We start from the raw sequence: 19,076 nt of genomic DNA on the forward strand, positions 1-19,076 counted from the left end.
CTGTGTGTTGTTACACCACTTGCTAACCCTCACCATGGGACAGTGTACAAGGTATGGAACCTCTTTCAGCCCCAGTTTTCCTCATCTACAAAATGAAATGGTGCTGCCAATTTCATAGGGACTGTGAACGTGTATTAAGACTCCAGTTTGGAGGAGAACTGACGTGTTAAGAGGAATTTTTATAGATGTCACCAAGTCCATAATAGTTACTAAGGAAGGTGTGGGGGAAAGAGAATACAAAGAAGTCAATAGCGTGACATTTTTGTAAAATAATATTATTTACTGTATCTTGAAAGCTGGTTGTCTCAGCAAATAAGACCGCATTCTTTGTACTCCTCTAACTGGATTACGAGAAGGGTTCTGGAGCCAGGCAGCCTTGGAATTTGAACTCTGCCCTCACAGCTTAGCGGCTGAGTGATACTGGGCCGAGTGACTCAACCTCTTTCATTCCTTTTTTTTGCAAAACAAGGATGATGTCTACTTCAGCAAGGCTGTTGGATTGATCGGAAATAGTCTTGGAAAATGCGAAGTATGTGCCTGGCACATAGTAAATGCTCAGTACATTGCATCTCTTAATTTTGCTGCATTTGGCTTTTTTTTTTTTTTTTTTAAGGGCTTGTGTTCTTTCTGATAATTGTGGGTAGAGACTGTTACTTTTGTAAGCTCTCCCAGCTCTCGGGGATCTCAGGAGAAACAAGACAAGTGCATTAAAAGCTTAGAAAGAAGCAAGCTGGTGTTTATTAAGTGGCCTGTGGCTGTCTAGCCATGCTTAAGACTGCCTCAGCTTATTGAGCCAATCTGGGATGAGAGTCTGACATGGAATGCATGGGGGCAAGGGACAGACTGCTTGCATCCTGAGTCTGTCTCAGTGCTGGACAGTTGAGACAACAGTAGGAGCAGATTAATACAGTCAAAAAACACTGGACTCATCCTGTGGAAACTTTATTAAGTATCTAATACTGTGTTTTGTTCATTTATTTAACAAGTAAACATTGGGTGCTGACTGTGGGCCAGGCACTTAGAGTTGCAGAGAGAAATAGGGCTTGAAGTTGCCCTCAAGATAGTGCTGACCTGGGGTCCCCAGGGTATTTCTGCAAGAAATGATTGCAAGGAACTAGAACACTAGGATGGTTTGCTCTCTGCAGGTGGGTAGGATGAAAATGTTGCTATAACTTGAAATCACCTGAGGTTATGTTGTAATGGTCATTTGTTTCCGTGCAAATAAATTGTGACCTGAACTAAAGAGCTTCTTCCTAAAATGGAAAATATTTCAAGGAGAATTTAATTTTCTCTTTCTTGCCTGTATTTTCTTTATTCAGACCTAACCATATCCACTTCGGGTTTAAATAGGAATGTCCTTTCTACCTGTGTCTCTACCATAAGATTTCCTTCATATTTTCCTGAGGTTTTATGAATTAATCAAAGAAAGAAAAGCTGAAGTAGAAAGTATTTACAAAAACAAAACAAGACTGCTGGGGATAACTGTTTAGAGTATACAATTGTTGCCTTCTCACTGGACCAAAAGTACCAGTAGAGGCATTTTGGAGCATAAAAAAATCCTCTAGTCACTTGAGGAAAAGAGAGAACATTGAGCTTTTTGAGACCAGTGAGGCACGGTGGAGCTAAGGGAAATTTTGCAGAGCAAGAATATGATCAATAACACACTGGGAAAGATCTGTCTTCTTCCTCTCTGTCAGGTTTGGCTCCTCCTTGTACCTCTTGCATCTTCTGGGTGAGAGGGAAACTAAATGTTACACACTCACTCACTTTGACATGGTCATTTGACATGCGCACTTTGCTCTCCTGGAACGTTGTCTGGAGAGCCTTGTTTTGGTACCTGTTTCTGGCCAGTGTCTACACACGTGTTGTCTCCAGTGTGCTCAGCCAGAAACTCGGATGAAGCAAGGCAGGGACCGGATTGCCCAGTGTCTTCTTGCAAGGGGGGCAGGGAGTGGCTGGGGGAGTTTATCAGAGGACTTTGGATTAAGAGAAGAAGGTTAGCATGAAGGCTGTAAACGCTTTTCTGGCCATGGTTTTTCCTGGTTGAATTTTAGTGTTTTTGTAATGCATGTGCCTCTGCTTTACTTGACTATTTCGGGGCACTTTCCCTCTAGGTTTGGTTCTGCTTACAGTTTAAAAAAAGCAGTTATAGTTGATCCTAGAACAACATGGGTTTGAACTGTGGGGACCCACTTAGTCATGGATTTTTTTACAGTATTTTTTTTTTTAAAGATTTTATTTATTGAGAGAGTAAGCAGGGGCAGAGGGGGAGAGAGAGAATCTCCAACAGACTCCATGCTGAGCACAGAGCCTGAGGTGGGGCTCGACCCCACGACCCTGAGATCATGACCTGAGCTGAAATCAAGAGTCGGACACTTAACTGACTGAGCCAGGTGCCCCTGTTTTTTTACAGTATTGTAAATGTATTTTCCTTATGGTTTTCTTAACATCGTCTTTAGCTTGCTTTATTGTAAGAATACAGTATATAATACATGAAGCATGCAAAATATGTGTGAATTGATTGTTATTGGTAAGGCCTGTGGTCAACAGTAGGCTATTAATAGTTAAGTTTTGGGGGAGTCAAAAGTTGTATGTGGATTTTCAGAGTGGGGGGGGTCAGCTGTCTAAGGAAAGCCTTGTGGCTTATCTGTTATGTAACTAAAATGCCCCATGACTATCATAATCAAACATGACTATAATACCTTTGAAAGTGGGTTTCTAGAGAAAAGGTGTGAAATCACCCCTTACTTGTCCCCCACCCCTCACTTCTTTATGGTTATTAATCCTTTATTCCTTGGGAAGTTGGCCCATTCTAGATGTCCTCCTTTCAACCAGCCTTCTGAGTTCAGCTGCCTGACAGGATTCTTCCCGATGGCAGTTTTTATTTTATTTGACTTCCCACATACGGAGCCTTATATACTTAGTTTTCTCCCCCTCTGTGTTCTCAGTGTGATTATAAAGTCCCTAAGCAAAAGGACACTGCCCTCATTTTCTTTTCTTTATCTCTGTTCCCTTCAGCTTTGGTATTCTCTTGTGCCAAATGTACTTGAATTGTCTTCTCCAACTCCTCGAGGAGCAAAAAAATCCGAGTGATGCCTGCTAGAGGTAGAGGGGAAAGTGGATCGGGACCTAGTCAGGTGGAAATCTGGGGAGTCCTAGAGGATAATCTAGGTCAGAGGTTAAGAGGGACAAATGAAAATCACTTGTGTCATTCCAGAGGGCCTCTCAGAGGAGCCAGAACAAAAACGGAAGGTCCCTAAAGCTAGCACCTCTGCTCGCCCCTCCCTTGCAGGCAAGGTGCCCCATCAGTGGTCATCAGTCACACCTCCCTTCAGCTGTTGCTCCCCAGGGGTGCCTGCCTCAAAGTAATTTTTATTTATTTATTTACTTAAAGATTTTATTTATTTATTCGACAGAGAGAGACAGCGAGAGAGGGAACAGAAGCAGGGGGAGTGGGAGAGGGAGAAGCAGGCTTCCCGCCGAGCACAGGACCTGAGCCAAAGGCAGACGCTTAACCACTGAGCCACCCAGGCGACCCCGCCTCAAAATAATTTTAATTTCAGCTAAACTGCATCTGAATTTGAGATTTGTTTTCTTAGTTTCTGTGTCAGGATTATCCACCAAATCCCCCCGCCCCCTCCAGGTTTGGTGATTTAGTCACGGGACCCAGCATATAATGATACTCATGGCTACAGTTTAGTTCAGCAAAAGGATACAAAACAAAAACAGCAGAGGGAAAGGTGCAAGGGGCAAAGTCTGGAGGAGAGTCAGGCGCTTCCAGAGTCTTCTCCCTGTGCAGTCACACAGGACACACGCAGCGCCTCCAGCTACAAGTTGTGATGGCACCTGTGGAGTGTCTACCAGGGACGCTCCCCGGAGACCCAGGGCCCTGGGTTTTTCTTGGGGCTGGTCACACAGGTACCCTCTGCCTGGCCCACTCCCCAGTTCCTGAGCCCCGGAGGGAAAGCAGGTGTGCAGCAGAGACCACAGCGTGTGAGTGGTTTAGGCACAGCGAGCCATTCCTCTCAGGGAAGGATGGGAACTCTCTCCCAGTCTGAGTTTCCGAGGCCCAGCCAAGGGCCTTTCTAAAGATAACAGTCTCGGGCCTGCTGTGTCGCCTTCCGCGCACGGTTTCTAAACGTGCTCGTGCTGCTTTTACTCGGAATGCGTGAGGGGGCCAGCTCGTGTCATGTGCTTGAGGCGCTGGCCAGCTGGGCCTCGGTCTGTTGCTCCTCGGGGAGACAGCCTGCTCTGGGTGGGTGGGTGTTCTACGTGGGCCGCGCTGCCTGCCTGCAGCCTGCGTTTCTGCCAACAGGGCAAGTTCACCGCCTCTGTCCTCTTGGCAGGATGACTCTCGTTACGGCCGTTACCCAGCCGGCCGGAGCAGACCTTCCTGTCCTGGTCCCCAGGCAGGCTCTGCCCACAGGCCCACAGGCTCAGACTTGCAGCCTCGCTAGGAAGATTGCTCAGGGAGAAGCCATAGGTGCTCTCGTACTTAACTTCCATTTCAAACCCATCTTACCATTTTTTGTAAGTGTTCTTTGGAAATCTTGGCTCAGGGATTTGGACCTCTTTGCCTTTGAGTTTTGCTCTTGTGTTACTTTTCCTCTCCGGTTTTCAGTTTGGAATCTGAGTCACCCACTTTCAACAGCCTTGCATCACGATGGTGGGTTAGAACGGTTTCTTACTGTCCTCTCTGGGCAGGTTCACTTCAGCTAAGCTTTCCCTCTCCTACACGGTTGATCCACAGATGTTTCCAGAGCGGTGGTTCTGCGGGGGCCTTCTCAGACCCCGAGGGGCATCTCAGTCGTGCTGGCATCCTGGATCACTTGTGTTTGTGGTAGGCCGCATGTCCTCTTGCGTGCGGCTTGAACTGAGTACAGTGCCTACCTGTAATGTGACCTGGTGACCTACATTTAGCCACACTACCTGTTCCACAGTCCTTGTAAAAGCTATTGGCAAATCGTGATGAAAAAGGGATTGGCTTGTCACTGAATGTGGCTAAACTGAGCTGGCTCCAGGTGAACTTTGGGGCAGCGGCACTATGTATACCCTCTGAATTTTAGCCAAGGCGGGATGGGGAACTGCCCTCCTAATTGGCTGGTCACCAGAGACCTACTTTCATGGGAGCCATGTCACTAAATAGTCCTTGGGATCTTTTTTTTTTAAATTAATTTATTTGAGAGAGCGAGCGAGAACAAGCATACGCATGAGTGGGGAGAGGGGCAGAGGGAGAGAGAGAGAGAGAATCTCAGGCAGACTCCATGTGAAGCCCTACACCGGGCTCGATCTCACGACCCTGAGATCATGACTTGGCCCAAAACCAGGAGTCCAACACCTAACCGACTGAGCCCCCCAGGTGTCCCGGCCCTTGGAATCTTTTTGGCACCATTATGAAAGTCTTACCTGTTGCTGATTTAAGGACTACAGAAGAGTTGAGCTAAGCAGTCAAGCTGCACAGGATGCTCCAATTTTTAGGAAAAAAGATGGTGGGTGGGGAGTAAATGCTCTGTGAATGGGCTCTTGAGCACTTGGAATAGAGCTAGTGCAACTGAGGAACTGATTTTTTCATTTTATTCAATTTTAGTTTATTTAAGTAGTCACATGTGGCTGGTGGCTCCCTTGTGGGACAGTTGGGAAGCAGTTCTGGTGTGGCTTTCAGAGCCTTGATTCACATTCCAGCTCCGCTGTCTACCTGTCGTGTGATGGTGCACATACTTCTTAACCTTGTAAGGTGTTTCTGAGAATTCGTCGTCCATGTGTGCCTGGCAAGAAGTGTGTGTTTAGTCGAGGTTGCCTTATTATGATGTTTACTTGGTATTTGGAAGAGAATGGTGGCAGAGTTCATATGGAATATGAAACTCTACTAGTTTTTTTTTTTAACTTTTATGTTTCCTTTCTTTCTTTCTTTGCCCTAGGTTGCTGGAACAACTGGCCACACAGTAGTGTTGGTGGACCAGACAGAGGACATACTGGCAAAATCTAAAAAGGGGATTGAGGAAAGCCTTAGGAAAGTGGCCAAGAAGAAGTTTGCAGAAAACCCCAAGGTAATTTTTTGTTTCACATGACCTCAAGACCCATCCTCTGAACATAACACATTTGGTGGTCTTTGCTTGCTTTTTCGGTTTGTTGAGTAAAGCTCATTTTCCCATAACTTTAGACCAATATGAATGACATAATCACTGAACATTCTGTGAGGACTGAGTACAAAACAGGAGAAGTAAACAACCATATTGTTGGGTAGGTTTCGAGGTAGGGGAGAAGGTTTCTGCAGGTAGTGAACTCATTCTGTCCATGGAGAATTTGGGATTGAAGAACACCTGTTTTGTCATACGGATGGAAGAGAGCGAAACAGGAAGAGAATTTTGGTATTTGCGAGTTAAAAAGAGAATGATATAATAAACATTGCATTTAGATAGAAAATTTTGATTGCTTGGGTAATATCTTAGCGCATTTATAATGTAGTTATGGGAGAGGGAAATACAGAGTGTCGTTCTCACTCCCAGCAGCAGAGGGGGTAGGAGAGCTCGAGGAACTCCTAGAAGGCCGGCAGCTCTGGCTTACTGACCCTTTCTCATTGGACCTTCACGTTTAATTAGAAATACTGCGGAAATCACCCAAGTGAATTTTTGCTTACCTTTGCCACCTTCTTAAAGTTGCATAAAGATTGATCTCCTTGGGGCTTGGATGGAATTTCACTTCATATACGGGCAGAGAAGAGGGCAAGGGGGGCTTTTGTTGTGTTGGTCACCTCGGGTATCTACAGTAGTATGGCTCTTCTGTTTTGAAATTTTGTGTTGTAAAATATATGTAATGTAAAATTTGCCATTTTCACTGTTTTTAAGGGTACAGTTTGGTGACTAATTACGTTGATGCTATTGTGCAGTCATCACCACATTTTTTTTTTAAAGATTTTATTTATTTGTCAGAGAGAGAGAGAGAGCACAAGCAGGGAGAGCAGGAGAGGGAGAAGCAGACTCCCCGGGGAGCAGGGAGCCCGATGCAGGCCTGCATCCCAGGACCCCAAGATCATGACCTGAGGCAAAGGCAGATGCTTTAACGACTGAGCCACCCAGGCGTCCCACCATAACCACTCTTTACAACCAAAGAGAAACTCTATACCCATTAAGCAATAACGCCTCATTCTCTCCTTTTCCCAACCCCTGGTAACCTCGAATCTACTTTCTGTCTCTCTGAATTTGCCTCTTCTAGGGACCTCATATAACTGGAATCAGGATATTTGTCCTTTTGTGACTAATGAATTTCATGTGGTACTGTCTCCAAGGTTCATGCAGGTTGTAGTGTATGTCAGAACCTCATTCTTTTTCCTGATTGAATAATATTCCATTGTGTGTATAGACTACATTTCGTTTAGCCATTTGTCTGTCAGTGACACTTGGGTGGTTCTCACCTCTTGGTCATTGTGAGTAATGCTGCACTGAACGTTGATATACTGTCTGCCCAGGTCCTTCTTCAGTTCTTTCACGTATGTACTCCAAGTAGAATTGCTAGGTCATATGACAGTCTTGTATTTGGCTTTTTGAGGAACCACCAAACTATTTTCCATAGTGGCTAAACCATTTTACATTCCTACAAGCAGTGTATGAAGGTTCCAGTTTCTCCACATCCTGGCCAACACTTGTTTTCCATTTTTTTAATCATAGCCATCATAGGAGGTATGAAGTGGTATCTTGCTGTGGTTTTGGTTTGCATTTTCTTAATATGTAGTCACCTTTCAAAAATCAAAGGGGCAGGAGTAGAGTTAATTTTTACCCTCTCCCTGAAGAAATCCAGACACGAAATGTCACAGGCAGATTAAAATCTCTGTCACCTGTCCATATTCTTCATGACAGGGGGACCTGAGATAGGGCATGTTGTGAAGAGGGTCCAGGCAGGTGGGATTTTAAGAGCCCTGGGCTGGAGGTTGGAGTCGAGGACAGAGTGAGTCTGAACCCAGGTAATCTGCATTTTTCATGTGTTTACTCTGCAAACTTCTGCCCCTTTGGGCACAGGCTCTGGGCCCCACTCAGAGGGTTTAGAACAAACAAACACACAAGGTGCTTGTGCTCAAGATGCACAGCTCCTGATGAGTGAGTCCTCAGGAGCCTCTTCTCTCGGCGTTGCTCATCTCCGCCCGGCGTGTGTGTAGAGGAGGGACGCGCCTGGCCTGCACTGACCAGCACGGCGGCCGCTGGTCACAGGTGTGGGACAGACCCCGGAACTGAAAGACTTACTAGGAGAAAAGAATATAAAACATCTCAGTGCTTTTTGTATTGATTACATGTTGAGATGATAATACCTTAGATGGATTGGGTTAAACAAAATTAACTGTACCTGTTCACTTTTTATACTGCAGCCAATAGAAAATTGAAAATCACCTATGCCCTCACAGTATATTTCTGTGGAACAGCTCTGAGAGTTGTTTTATTCCGCAGTGCTTTTCAGTGCCTTTGCTGACAGTGACCATTTTGATGCCCCGGGGACAGAGTCCATCTTGAGATAAAAATGGCAGTTGATAGAGGTGCTGTCTTCGGCCCTAACTGAGGTCTGTTTGTGGATTCCTGGAGTCACAGATGAGACAAAGGTGGGACTGCGAGCCCTTCGCAGCAGAGGCTATGTCTGGCGAGTTTTTGCAAGCCCCGGAGCTAGCCTGCGATGGGCGGTGATTAGCAGAACAACTGCTAAGTCGGCCGCGCTCGCCCTCTGTTGCCCTTACTCAGCTCTTCTCTGCCCCTGTTAGCGATGAACAGTCAACACTGCCTCTCGGACTAATGAGTGGTGCTGAGCTGAGCTTGTCCTCGTTTCCGGAAGGTCCTATTTCAGGACCTGTCTCCTGCCACAGCGCGTGGCAGTGTGTTCACAGTGAGAACAGAGTGAGCCGGCCAGACAGGTGCTGCAAGAGGACCGCGTGGTAGCTGAGCAGAGCTGACGAACAGCGTGAAGGGTTACGGCCCGGATGCCACAGTGATCGCTGACCAGCAGTTGGCATGTTCCCGAGCTGATTCTCGCCCTGGTGTCTGGAAGGTCCTGAGAGGCAGACGTGTAGGGAGTTTTAGTGCTTAGAATTCCTGGGCGCATTCGAGTTGCAAGTTCGCCTCTCCTCGCCCCCCTCTCTCCTTCTGCCTTAGCATCAGACCACACACCGTTTTCCGGTGGGTCCAGTGAACGCTCTCTTCCCCTTCCTTCCACTGTTAGGCGGGTGATGAATTTGTGGAGAAGACCCTGAGCAGCATATCAACCAGCACGGATGCAGCATCTGTAGTCCACAGCACAGACCTGGTGGTGGAGGCCATCGTGGAGAATCTGAAGGTGAAGAATGAGCTCTTCAAGAGGCTGGACAAGTTTGCCTCTGAGTACGTGACCCTTGGGCGTTCTTGTTGGGTCTGAGGGCTCCCTCCCCGGGCTCGGGCTCTTCTCCCAGGAGGGAGTCTTTTGACACCAAGCCCACTTCTCTTTCTGCTACCCCAAAGCTGTTTCCAGAAGACTGACACTGTTTCCTCTGTCCTCTATCCTCCTACTCCCAGTCTGCTTCCCGAGGCTTGGGCTGCCTTCATCTGATCATTGTCCCCAAAGGAGGGTGGGATTTCCCACAGTAAAGTGGGGGGTCCTTTCAGGGACAGTCCTGTGTCTCTTGGAGTGTCTGGGCCACAGGCCCTCCCGGGCCAGAGGATGAAGAGGCTTGGGCACATCCTCAGATGTCTGCTGAGGAACCTCAGAGTCGTTTGTGTGTCCCCTTTTTTTGAATGGAACCTACAGAATGGTGCAGTTGAGGGGAGTGCCTGTCTACACAAAGTTCCCTGGGCTTTCCTGTTTTGAGCTTTATCTGGATTAAGTCACAACACCTGGGAGCATTTCAGGAGCACTGAGTCCTTACCAGGCTTCCTGGCACAGGGTGGGAGGGGAGAGTCAGCCCCACGCAGGTCAGGCATATGGGTGCCTGGGGCCGGGACCGGCGGTGCCAACAAGTGTCAGCAAGCTTTTGCACACGGGCTGCTCCCTTTCTCAGAATCCGGAGCCTTCATTTGTGTTTGACTTTCGGCTTTTGGCAATTGTGACACCTGGCTGATTTATTTCTGCTCTCCTTGGGGCTTGTGTAGCCACACTTCACCCTTCCTGGTTAGAATTGAAAGTCAGAATAAGATTATAGGACAGAAGTAATTCTCAGCCAGTGAGCAGTGGCTGAAGAGGGACACTCACATACCAGCCTGCTGGAATGTCAGCCCTCATAGCCGTATGGCCTGGTGTCTGAGAAGCCCTGCCCCTCTGTCACCTCTGTGTCACTCTGCTGATGAGTGTGCTCATGGTCTTCATGCCGTTTAGGGCCTGCAGAAACAGAAGACTCTGTGGTACAGTATTGGCTCCCAGGTGAGCAGGGAGCCCTCTAAAATAATAACCCCCCCGCTACCCCGGGTAGTTTGGCCTTTATTGAAATGTTGGTCATTCCTCAGTGACAGTGACAGGTCTGACTGCCCTCTCATGTCTGCGTGAGTAATGGAAGGACTGTTAGGGGAAGGTCAGGTGGCCCCACCTCTTCTGCCTCTGTCCATGGACAGTCATGAAGCCTGTCTGATCCTCAGTTTTTATCATCTGTAATTTGACTGAGGGGTTAGGAGTAAGTCATTTCCAAGACCTTCCCAGTTCTAACTCTCTGAAGACTAGTTTCCCTAGTAATCTGCAAAATAGAGGGAGCGGTACCAATTGCACAGAGTTGTTGAGGATGTTAGTTTAACTTGGCTCAGTTTCCCGAGGGCCGCCTGTGTGTCAGGCACTGTGCTAGGCTCTTTCACTTAGGTCCAGTCACACAGATGAGACACGTGAAAGGGCACACCAGAGGAGGCACATCGTGGATGTGAGCTTGCTTCTGGCCGTCGGTCGCCCTTCGCTACACTCTTGTTTTCACTTTAGATCACCACCATTATTGAACCCCTACTAAGTTTTGTGGCTTGTTTTTTTAAGTAGCGAGATATCCTTGACTGTTAGAGTGAGTGAGATATCCTTGACTGTTAAGTTCTGCAGCGACCCCTGTAACAGGGGAGGGGAATGTGTTCTAGTGGTGAAGTTCCCAGCGGCGCCCCTGATGTGCCCTGGAAAAGAACACGACTTCCCTGGCTGCAGTTATAAGCAGTGCAGATGAAGAGGGGGCCATGGCCCACAGAGAGCCCCAGCTGAGTCCCGTCCACCACAGTCCCCACCACCCCCTCTTGTCTTCTCCGCACTGAGGCTTGCGGGTGTGGCCAAGGATCGTCATGTTTGTGCCGTCGATTTTCTGTTAGTACATCTAAGAGGATGGTAGTGTTTTGGGTCCCTGAGTGTCAGAGAGGGAAAAACCAAAGACCGTCCAAGAGTCCAGCGTCCCAAGGAGAACGCGAGGATGTACTTCTCTGTGGAAGACAAGGCAGCCCTGTAAGCTGAGTATGTTGGCACATTGTGTTTGTGTAGAAAGACGGCAGTGTGAGAGCTGTCAGGAGCAGAGCCAGCCCAGCCGATTGGGAGAGGGGGAGGTAGAGGTCTGTGAGCAAGAAGCATTTCTCCCCTGCTGGTAAAATGTTCGCTGGGAGCACCTTGGACTGGAGACACCCGGGACTGGGCTCTGATGTAACTTCACCCTTTAACGAAATGTGCTCTCCAGTGTGCCTCCACATCTCTCCTGTCTGCAGGCAAGTCGCCCTTCCATTGTCCTATAAGACGGTGCCACATTGTACATGTAGCAGCCCCTGCCAGCACAGCGCTGGGGCGCCATGGCCCGGCTGCTGGGCTTCATGGCGTGCAGCCCGATGGCGCTTGTGTCAGCCACGCTCATGTGTCTTCTCCCGACCCTCCTCCCCCACTCACCCCTGATTTCAGGCAGATTGTAGCATTGCCTTTTGGGTAGGCTAGAACTCCCACATCTGGTCAGTAAGGGATCACTCCACTTCCTGCACTGACCGGGCCATGATGGTTCTTCTTAGCATTAGGCTGTTTTATGTATGTGTACCCACAAGGTGGCGCTATAGGACAGCCCAAGTCTCGCTTGTCTTTGTTTAAAGATTTGCCGGGAATGCCTTTGGCACCCCACTTTGGTGGTCTTTAAAAATTGAATTTGGATAAATTTAATATGGATTTTTAAAAATTAATATTTTACACACACACACAAAGATGGTACTGCTTTTTTTAGGAGATTTTTTTTTTTTTTTTTAAGATTTTATTTATTTATTTGACAGAGAGACACAGCGAGAGGGGGAACACAAGCAGGGGGAGTGGGAGAGGGAGAAGCAGACTCGCCGCTAAGCAGGGAGCCCGATGCGGGACTCGATCCCAGGACCCCGGGATCATGACCTGAGCCGAAGGCAGACGCTTAATGACTGAGCCACCCAGGCGCCCCTCTTTTTTTTTTTTTTTTTTTTTGTTTAGAGAGTGAGTGGGGCTGGGGGAAAGGGACAGAGGGAGAGAGAGAATCTTAACTCTATGCGGGGCTCAATCTCACAACCCTGAGATCATGACCTGAGCTGAAATCAAGAGTCAGACACTCAGCCAGCTGAGCCACTCAGGCACCCCGCCTTTTTTTTTTTTTTTTTAAAGTCAGCAGTTTTCTCATTTACTTTTTTTTTTTTTTTAAAGATTTTATTTATTTATTTGAGAGAGAGAATGAGATAGAGAGCATGAGAGGGGAGGGTCAGAGGGAGAAGCAGACTCCCCGCTGAGCAGGGAGCCCGATGCGGGACTGGATCCTGGGACTCCAGGATCATGACCTGAGCCGAACGAAGGCAGATGTTCAACCGACTGAGCCACCCAGACGCCCCACGCCCCTGCTTAAGATTTTATAAGCAGAATACCTTGAACTACATTTATCATAGATGTACATGTATCCTTCCTTCCCCAGATCTACCTGTGCAACCTTAAAACTGTTTTTGGACCGTGTTGGTTTTCTTCTGTTTTCATTTTAATTCCCATTCAGTGGAAGATTAAAGCTTTTCACTTGAGGGAAAAAGATCTTAGATCTTTACAGTTTTTTGTTGACTTTGAGGATCTGTGGCGTATCCTTTTCATCATTAGTCTGTGCTCACTTAGGGTTTCATTTTGTGATGGAGGCTGCTACTTAACCTCAGTTTTCCCCCACATACCATGAAAATTAACAAATATGAGTAGAGAAGTGTGGCTCTTGAAAATAAATGAAAGATTGGTAAAGATTAAATACATCTTTGAAACAGGTAAGTTTAAATTATCTAATTTAAAGATTTAAACTTGAAATGAAACTGGTCACTTGATTTCGGCTTCTTTATGAAGATCTCTTCCCTGACTTCCTCCAGGGGTCAGGACAACAGATCTGGGCAGTAGGCAGTGGCCTTGTGCATTGCATCGAGGGTAATCCTGTTTGTTTCCAAAGAGGGGACTTATCCTGATACTCCACCGTCTTTCTCTCCACAGACACACGATCTTTGCCAGCAACACTTCCTCTCTGCAGATCACAAACATAGCCAACGCCACCATGAGACAGGACCGATTCGCCGGGCTCCACTTCTTCAACCCGGTGCCCTTGATGAAGCTGGTGGAGGTCAGTGGGCGTGTGTTCATGTGTGTCTGCTTGCCCGGCCAGCTCTGCCAGTCCTGCTCTCTGACTCATGCCCCTTCTGCCATCGGGGGGGCGTGGGGGCGCTGGGCGGATTTTAACGGGAGGGTGGAAGGTTTCTCGGGCCACACTGTCCTTCCGGAGCCAGGAGAAGAAAGAGCCCCTGATATTTAGGGAGGCCTCTGTGCTTTGTTTCTTCGCAGCCCAGTGGTCTGACCAGTGATGACCAGGAGGGCTGCTAACTCTGTGGAATGTCATTCACTTAGTTGTGCCATATGGGGCGGGTGGTGTAGGGAGAGCGTCTGACTGGGAAGACAGCACTGCGGACTCCTGGCTCGCTGAGACCGCAGACGCCAGAGCCACACGTGTCGATATGGCCTCGGTGAGGTCAGTGTGCCCCAGGCTGTAAGTGGGATTTTATCAGCCTGCTCTTACACAGGAGCCACCGTACCCCCTTGTCCACCGTCGCATTGCCCGTGTATTTTGATCCCAGCTATTAAAGCAGCTCCCTGTAGCCTGAACCTCCTGAGTGCAGACCTCTGAGACGGAGGGGAGCGGGGCCCCCAGTGATCCTGTTTGGGTCGCTTCCGCTTGCTTGCTTGCTTGCTTGGAGACTTGGGTACAGGGAGACGAGTCACAATAGACAGTTTGCACCTGGAATGTGGCAACTCGCCTTTTACAGGGGGCTAATGACAGGGTCTGAGGAACAGCCGCTATTAAAGTAGCATTTGTTCTGGGGTTGAAGAGTTATTGCTGTGCGAAGTGTGGGGGATGCGGGGCCAGGCAGACCTCCGGGGTTTGGCCGGGGCTCCCTGGGAGAGTCTCGGGCTTTGCTTTCTCCACTGGTGCCTTCTGTCAGCCCTTTCTGTCCTTCCTCTCTCATGCCCTTACCCCCTTACTGCCCCCCGCATAAGCATTCGCCTCTAGTTTAATGGTGACTGTATTTCCTTAGTTTTCTCTCAAAGACAGCTCTGACCTGCGATAGGAATTTATCTGGTCTGCTAACGCTGCTCCTCAGCTTCTTGCAATGTACTCTCACTTCCTAAGGATGTTTTGAGGAAGTTGAGGAATAAAGGGGAGGGGTGGGGGGGAATGAAAGAAACTGCATTTATCCTTACACAGAGAAGAGCAAAGAAGCGGGATGGAATTTTCAACATTTCAGTGCTTAGGGACTAATCACTTTCCTTAGTTACTGTGTCAGGTACGTGTGTTTGGAGATGAAGACACGTATACATTCACTTCAAACTCTAATGCTGTTTTCCACTGCTTTTATGTAATAGTGTTGGTCTATGTCTTTGAGAAGGTGGTGTGTTAGTAACAGTTAATGCTTAGCAAATGTTACCATTTTCTAGAACATGTTTTCTAAAAGTGCTCTTTATTCAGTTTTTATTCTTGGGTGTTCACATATGTGTCGCTGGTGGTGAGCACGAAAGTGAACCGTATCTTACGTTGAGCAGTTCTCCTTTACTCAGACGGGCCGCACACATGTGTGTGTATGTATTTATCTCAGACTGTATTGGAGCCATAAACAGAATGTCTGTAGCACATTGCTGTTTGTTGAATGGATGAATAAATAGGCATCCTCCTGTTAAAAAATCTTCACTTTTGGCTCCTTTAAATCAACAAATTATATTTGAAACTCTATAATTAGCAACCTTTGTCCTAGTTCAATCTATGGGGTTCTGCTGGAGACCTTTTCACACTTCCTTTTGAATAACTCTTGGATTGCTGTTTGATTTATGGGGTTTGCAGAGCAGTTTCTGGTCCATCTCATCCCATTCCTCATCTGCATCTTCCTGGTGTTTCTGTCTGTGCTACTCATTCACTTCCCTTAGTGTCATAACATACCACCACCCCCCAAACTGCGATCACATTAAAAGACGGATGATGATAATTCTCTTCATTTATATAGCACCTTTCATCCTGCACAGACACTAGCTCATTAAGCCACACAGCCCTCTTGCAGGATGGAGGCCGTGGCAAGTATCATCATCCGCGTTTCACAGGAGAGGGGTGAGGCACGGGGGTTGACTGAGTTGTCTCACCTCACGTAAAGGGTCTGATGTAGAAGCCAAGCCTATTTGCTTTGACCCTCATTGAAGTTCTTAACTGGCTTTTAAATTATATATATATTTAAGTTTAAATTCACCTGGGTCTCTCTCCATTTGCCAAAATCTAGTTCCTGACAGGTGAGCTCTCTGTGTCCTGTGGGCTAACTGCCAGGCGACGTGCTTGGTGTGACCTTCTGGAGTGGCAGCGGGCCTCTGGGAGCGGGGCAGCAGCTGGGCCCTTGCTTGCTTGCTTGCTTGCTTGCATGCACCTCGTGGGTCCAGGGGGCTGCCAGGAGTCTTCCCCAGGGGCCCGGCAGGTGGTAGGCCCAGCCTGGGGCCCCTGTGTGCTGGAAATGAAAACCTTCCTCCGTGGGATGAGCCTATTCTGATGCGAAGGAGTCGGTGGGCTTAGGGGCATCTGCGTGGGAGAGGGTAGAGTACCGGGGGATACTCTTCTCAGTGTCCAAGAGACCTGTGACTTGGGCAGATTGCTCTGTTTTCCTGCTCTAGACTAAGAGAAGATGGTTCTCCAGGCAGGGCGCTTTAAGGGCCGTTGTTGTACTCAGTAGACATCCAGTTACCTCCCTGAAGTAAATGAACGGTAGCAAGTAACACGGTAACAAAAGCCAGCATTTCCTGAGCACTTTATTCCTCCCAGCAGCTGCATTTGATGCTTCACCTCCTGATCTAATCTGTTGTCACCTCACCTCAGCTGCTTGAGGTGGGGAGAGTGAATTCAGTGTCATTTCAATTTCAAGAAACGTGCCCAGGGTCACAGAGCCAGTAAGTGGTGTGATGGGCATTCGAACCCAGGTCTGTCTCGGGAAGAAAGTCTGTGAAACTCTTCTACACACATACACATTTATATTTTAAGCCTTGATTTTGTACATTCTCTAGTACCTTATTGTCTTTTTTTTTGTAAGATTTTATTTATTTATTAGAGAGTGAGTGAGAGAAAGCACATGAGCAGGGGCAAAGGGAGAGGGAGAAGCAGGCTTCCTGCTGAACAGAGAGCCCGATGCGGGACTCCATACCAGGACTCCGGGATCATGACCTGAGCCGAAGGCAGACGCTTAACCTACTGAGCCACCCAGGCGCCCCTAGTACTTCACTGTCTTAAAGTGGACATTTTGGTAAACTCTTTGTTTCTGGCTTGAGATCCTTGTATTCTGGAACTAAAACTATTTTTGCCACCTTCTGTGTAGACACTTTACATCAGTGTTTTCTTGAATCGTTCTGTTGCACTTGTTTGCTGACTCTGTGGTCATAATTCTCTGCTTTGCATTTCTAGGTCATTAAAACACCAATGACCAGCCAGAAGACTTATGAATCTCTGATAGACTTCACCAAAGCCCTGGGAAAGCATCCTGTTTCTTGTAAGGTAGAGTATCGGTACCTTGGGAAGGGGGTGGTTTTCCTTAGAACTGACTTATTTGGGGTAGAATTCTTCTATAGAAAGATGTGAGAGATGGGGCACTCTCACCTCAGGCCTGTCTGGGGGCTGGGAAGAGCACGCTGGGCCTCTTTTCTAGTTTGCCAGCAGGGGAGCCAGACCCTAATCCTTGCCCAAGGCTATCGGGTGGACCCTTTGAGATCTGAAGAGAGCCAGAGCTTCAGCTGAGTAGAAAACTTCTCCCCGGGTCTTGGCTTTTGTCTGTTGTTGGGCTGCTGTGTTTCCATAAATGGTTTTTGTGACCCCATTGGCTTTAGCCTCTGCTGGGCCTGGGGGAGCCCGGGAGCCTGCGTGTCCGTGACAGCGTGGTAGACACGTGCGTCCCGAGCTGAAAACCATCGCACGACAGGTGGCCAGGGAAATGATGAGAGAGGAAGCGCCCACTTCCCCAGGTGGGATTAATGAAGCTGTTTCTCAGGGAGTGTGGCATTGTGCTTTTGTGTCTTGTTTTTCCACTAAGAAGCAAGGCCCAGTGGGCAGCATGCCTCCCGCCTTCCCTCCTTGCCAGACTCCGTTAGTATATGGGAAATGCCCCCAGCTGCTCTCAGCTGCGGTGGCGCTCTCCTCCCGTCTCCGCTGGCCGTAGCTCCTCGTTAGTCCTCCCAAGACTCAGGACTGCTCCTCTGCATGACTTGGCAGTTTTCCAAACGGGTAGTTGAGCCATACCGTTACAAATTTTTGTAAGTGTGCATCTACCTTTTTGACCATAATCTTTTCTATCGTTGTGGTTCTTCTTACAGAATGCTTTTGCTTTTTAAAATATTCTCCACCTTGAACTCACAATATTGTAGTAACCTGTGGAAAGGCCTGTTGCTCATGAATCCTCTGAATAAGTCATCTGTCGGCATGGCCCCCGTAGCTTGAGAGAGCAGACTCACATGCCTGTCCCCCCGGTCCAGGAGGGTAGCGGTGTCAGGGAGTCTCATGTTTTAGCACTCATTCTTTCTTTGTTTTGTTTAGTGGTTTTAAATTGGATTTTTTAAAAAGTCACATTGATAACCAGACGTTGCACTCTCTCACTGGGTTATGCTTTGTTCGTGGCAGAAAGTAGTAATGGTGTGAGAAAGAGCATCAGTGTGTAGTGAATCGAAAGCTAGATAAGAAAGTGGAAATGTGGGGACGGGCAGTGATTGTCTTCAGCAGCATAATCATTCATTCATAGAGAGTGAGGATCCCTTCTTCCACTGGAGTGGCCTCAGCAGATGCAGGAATGGGAACTCCCTGATCTCATAAAACTGCCTTGTTACATCATTTCAGAACTCTTTCCTGGGTGATACCTTCAAGCTCTCTGGGTTAGTTATTCAGGCTGTCGATGAAGCATCCAGACAATGGAAGGCAACCACAAAGAACAAGGGTCAGCACGCTTTCCTGTAGAGGGCCCGATAGTCAGCATTTTCGGGTATATGGGCTCTGCTCTAACTACTCGGCTCTGCTGTTGGGGGCAGTGCAGCGTGGACGGTACACGCGGGGTCCGTGGCTGTGCCATGGTGGTGGAACGGTACAGAAGCAGGCCAGGGCTGGATTTGGCCTGCAGGATCGCAGTGGGCCAACACGCCACACAGCAGGTGACATTAATGCACCCGGAACGTGTCTTTCTTCATAGTGAGACTTCTTGAGGAGAGCGTGGTATAAAAAGGGTGAGACCATGGACTCTGGAGCCAGCGTGACTGGGATCACATCCTGGCTCTGGCACTTGTTAGCTGTGTGATCTTGGGCAAGTTACTTAACCTATCTGGGCCTCTGTCCTCTCCCCCCTGTAAAGGTAATAATAGTGCTGGTCTCACAGGGTTATCATAAGGAGTAAATGGATTAATATTTGTAAAGTACATAGAACAGTGCTTGGCACGTAGTACAGTAAATAAAATCTATTTAATAAACAAATGAGTGTAAAAATGTAAGGTATACGATTACATAAAATTAAATTGCTTTATTAAGGGATTATGTTTCTTTACATTACAATTTACATACCAATATCGTGAGAGTATATGCGTCTCTGACTCATCAGTGGCATTGAATATTAGCATAA

General features: G+C 47.8%; 1 protein-coding gene across 1 annotated transcript in view; it reads left to right on the top strand.

The window, feature by feature from the left end:
* Positions 1-19,076, top strand: part of HADH (hydroxyacyl-CoA dehydrogenase) — a 44,736-nt gene that overhangs the window by 16,568 nt on the left and 9,092 nt on the right. The window contains exons 2-5 of the mRNA XM_032400970.1: positions 5,919-6,047; positions 9,196-9,353; positions 13,405-13,531; positions 16,889-16,978. Coding sequence (XP_032256861.1) covers positions 5,919-6,047; positions 9,196-9,353; positions 13,405-13,531; positions 16,889-16,978 — 504 coding nt within the window. The remainder of the gene's footprint in view (positions 1-5,918; positions 6,048-9,195; positions 9,354-13,404; positions 13,532-16,888; positions 16,979-19,076) is intronic.

Source organism: Phoca vitulina, unplaced genomic scaffold (assembly GCF_004348235.1).
Source record: "Phoca vitulina isolate PV1807 unplaced genomic scaffold, GSC_HSeal_1.0 scaffold3, whole genome shotgun sequence".
Lineage (NCBI taxonomy): Eukaryota > Metazoa > Chordata > Mammalia > Carnivora > Phocidae > Phoca > Phoca vitulina.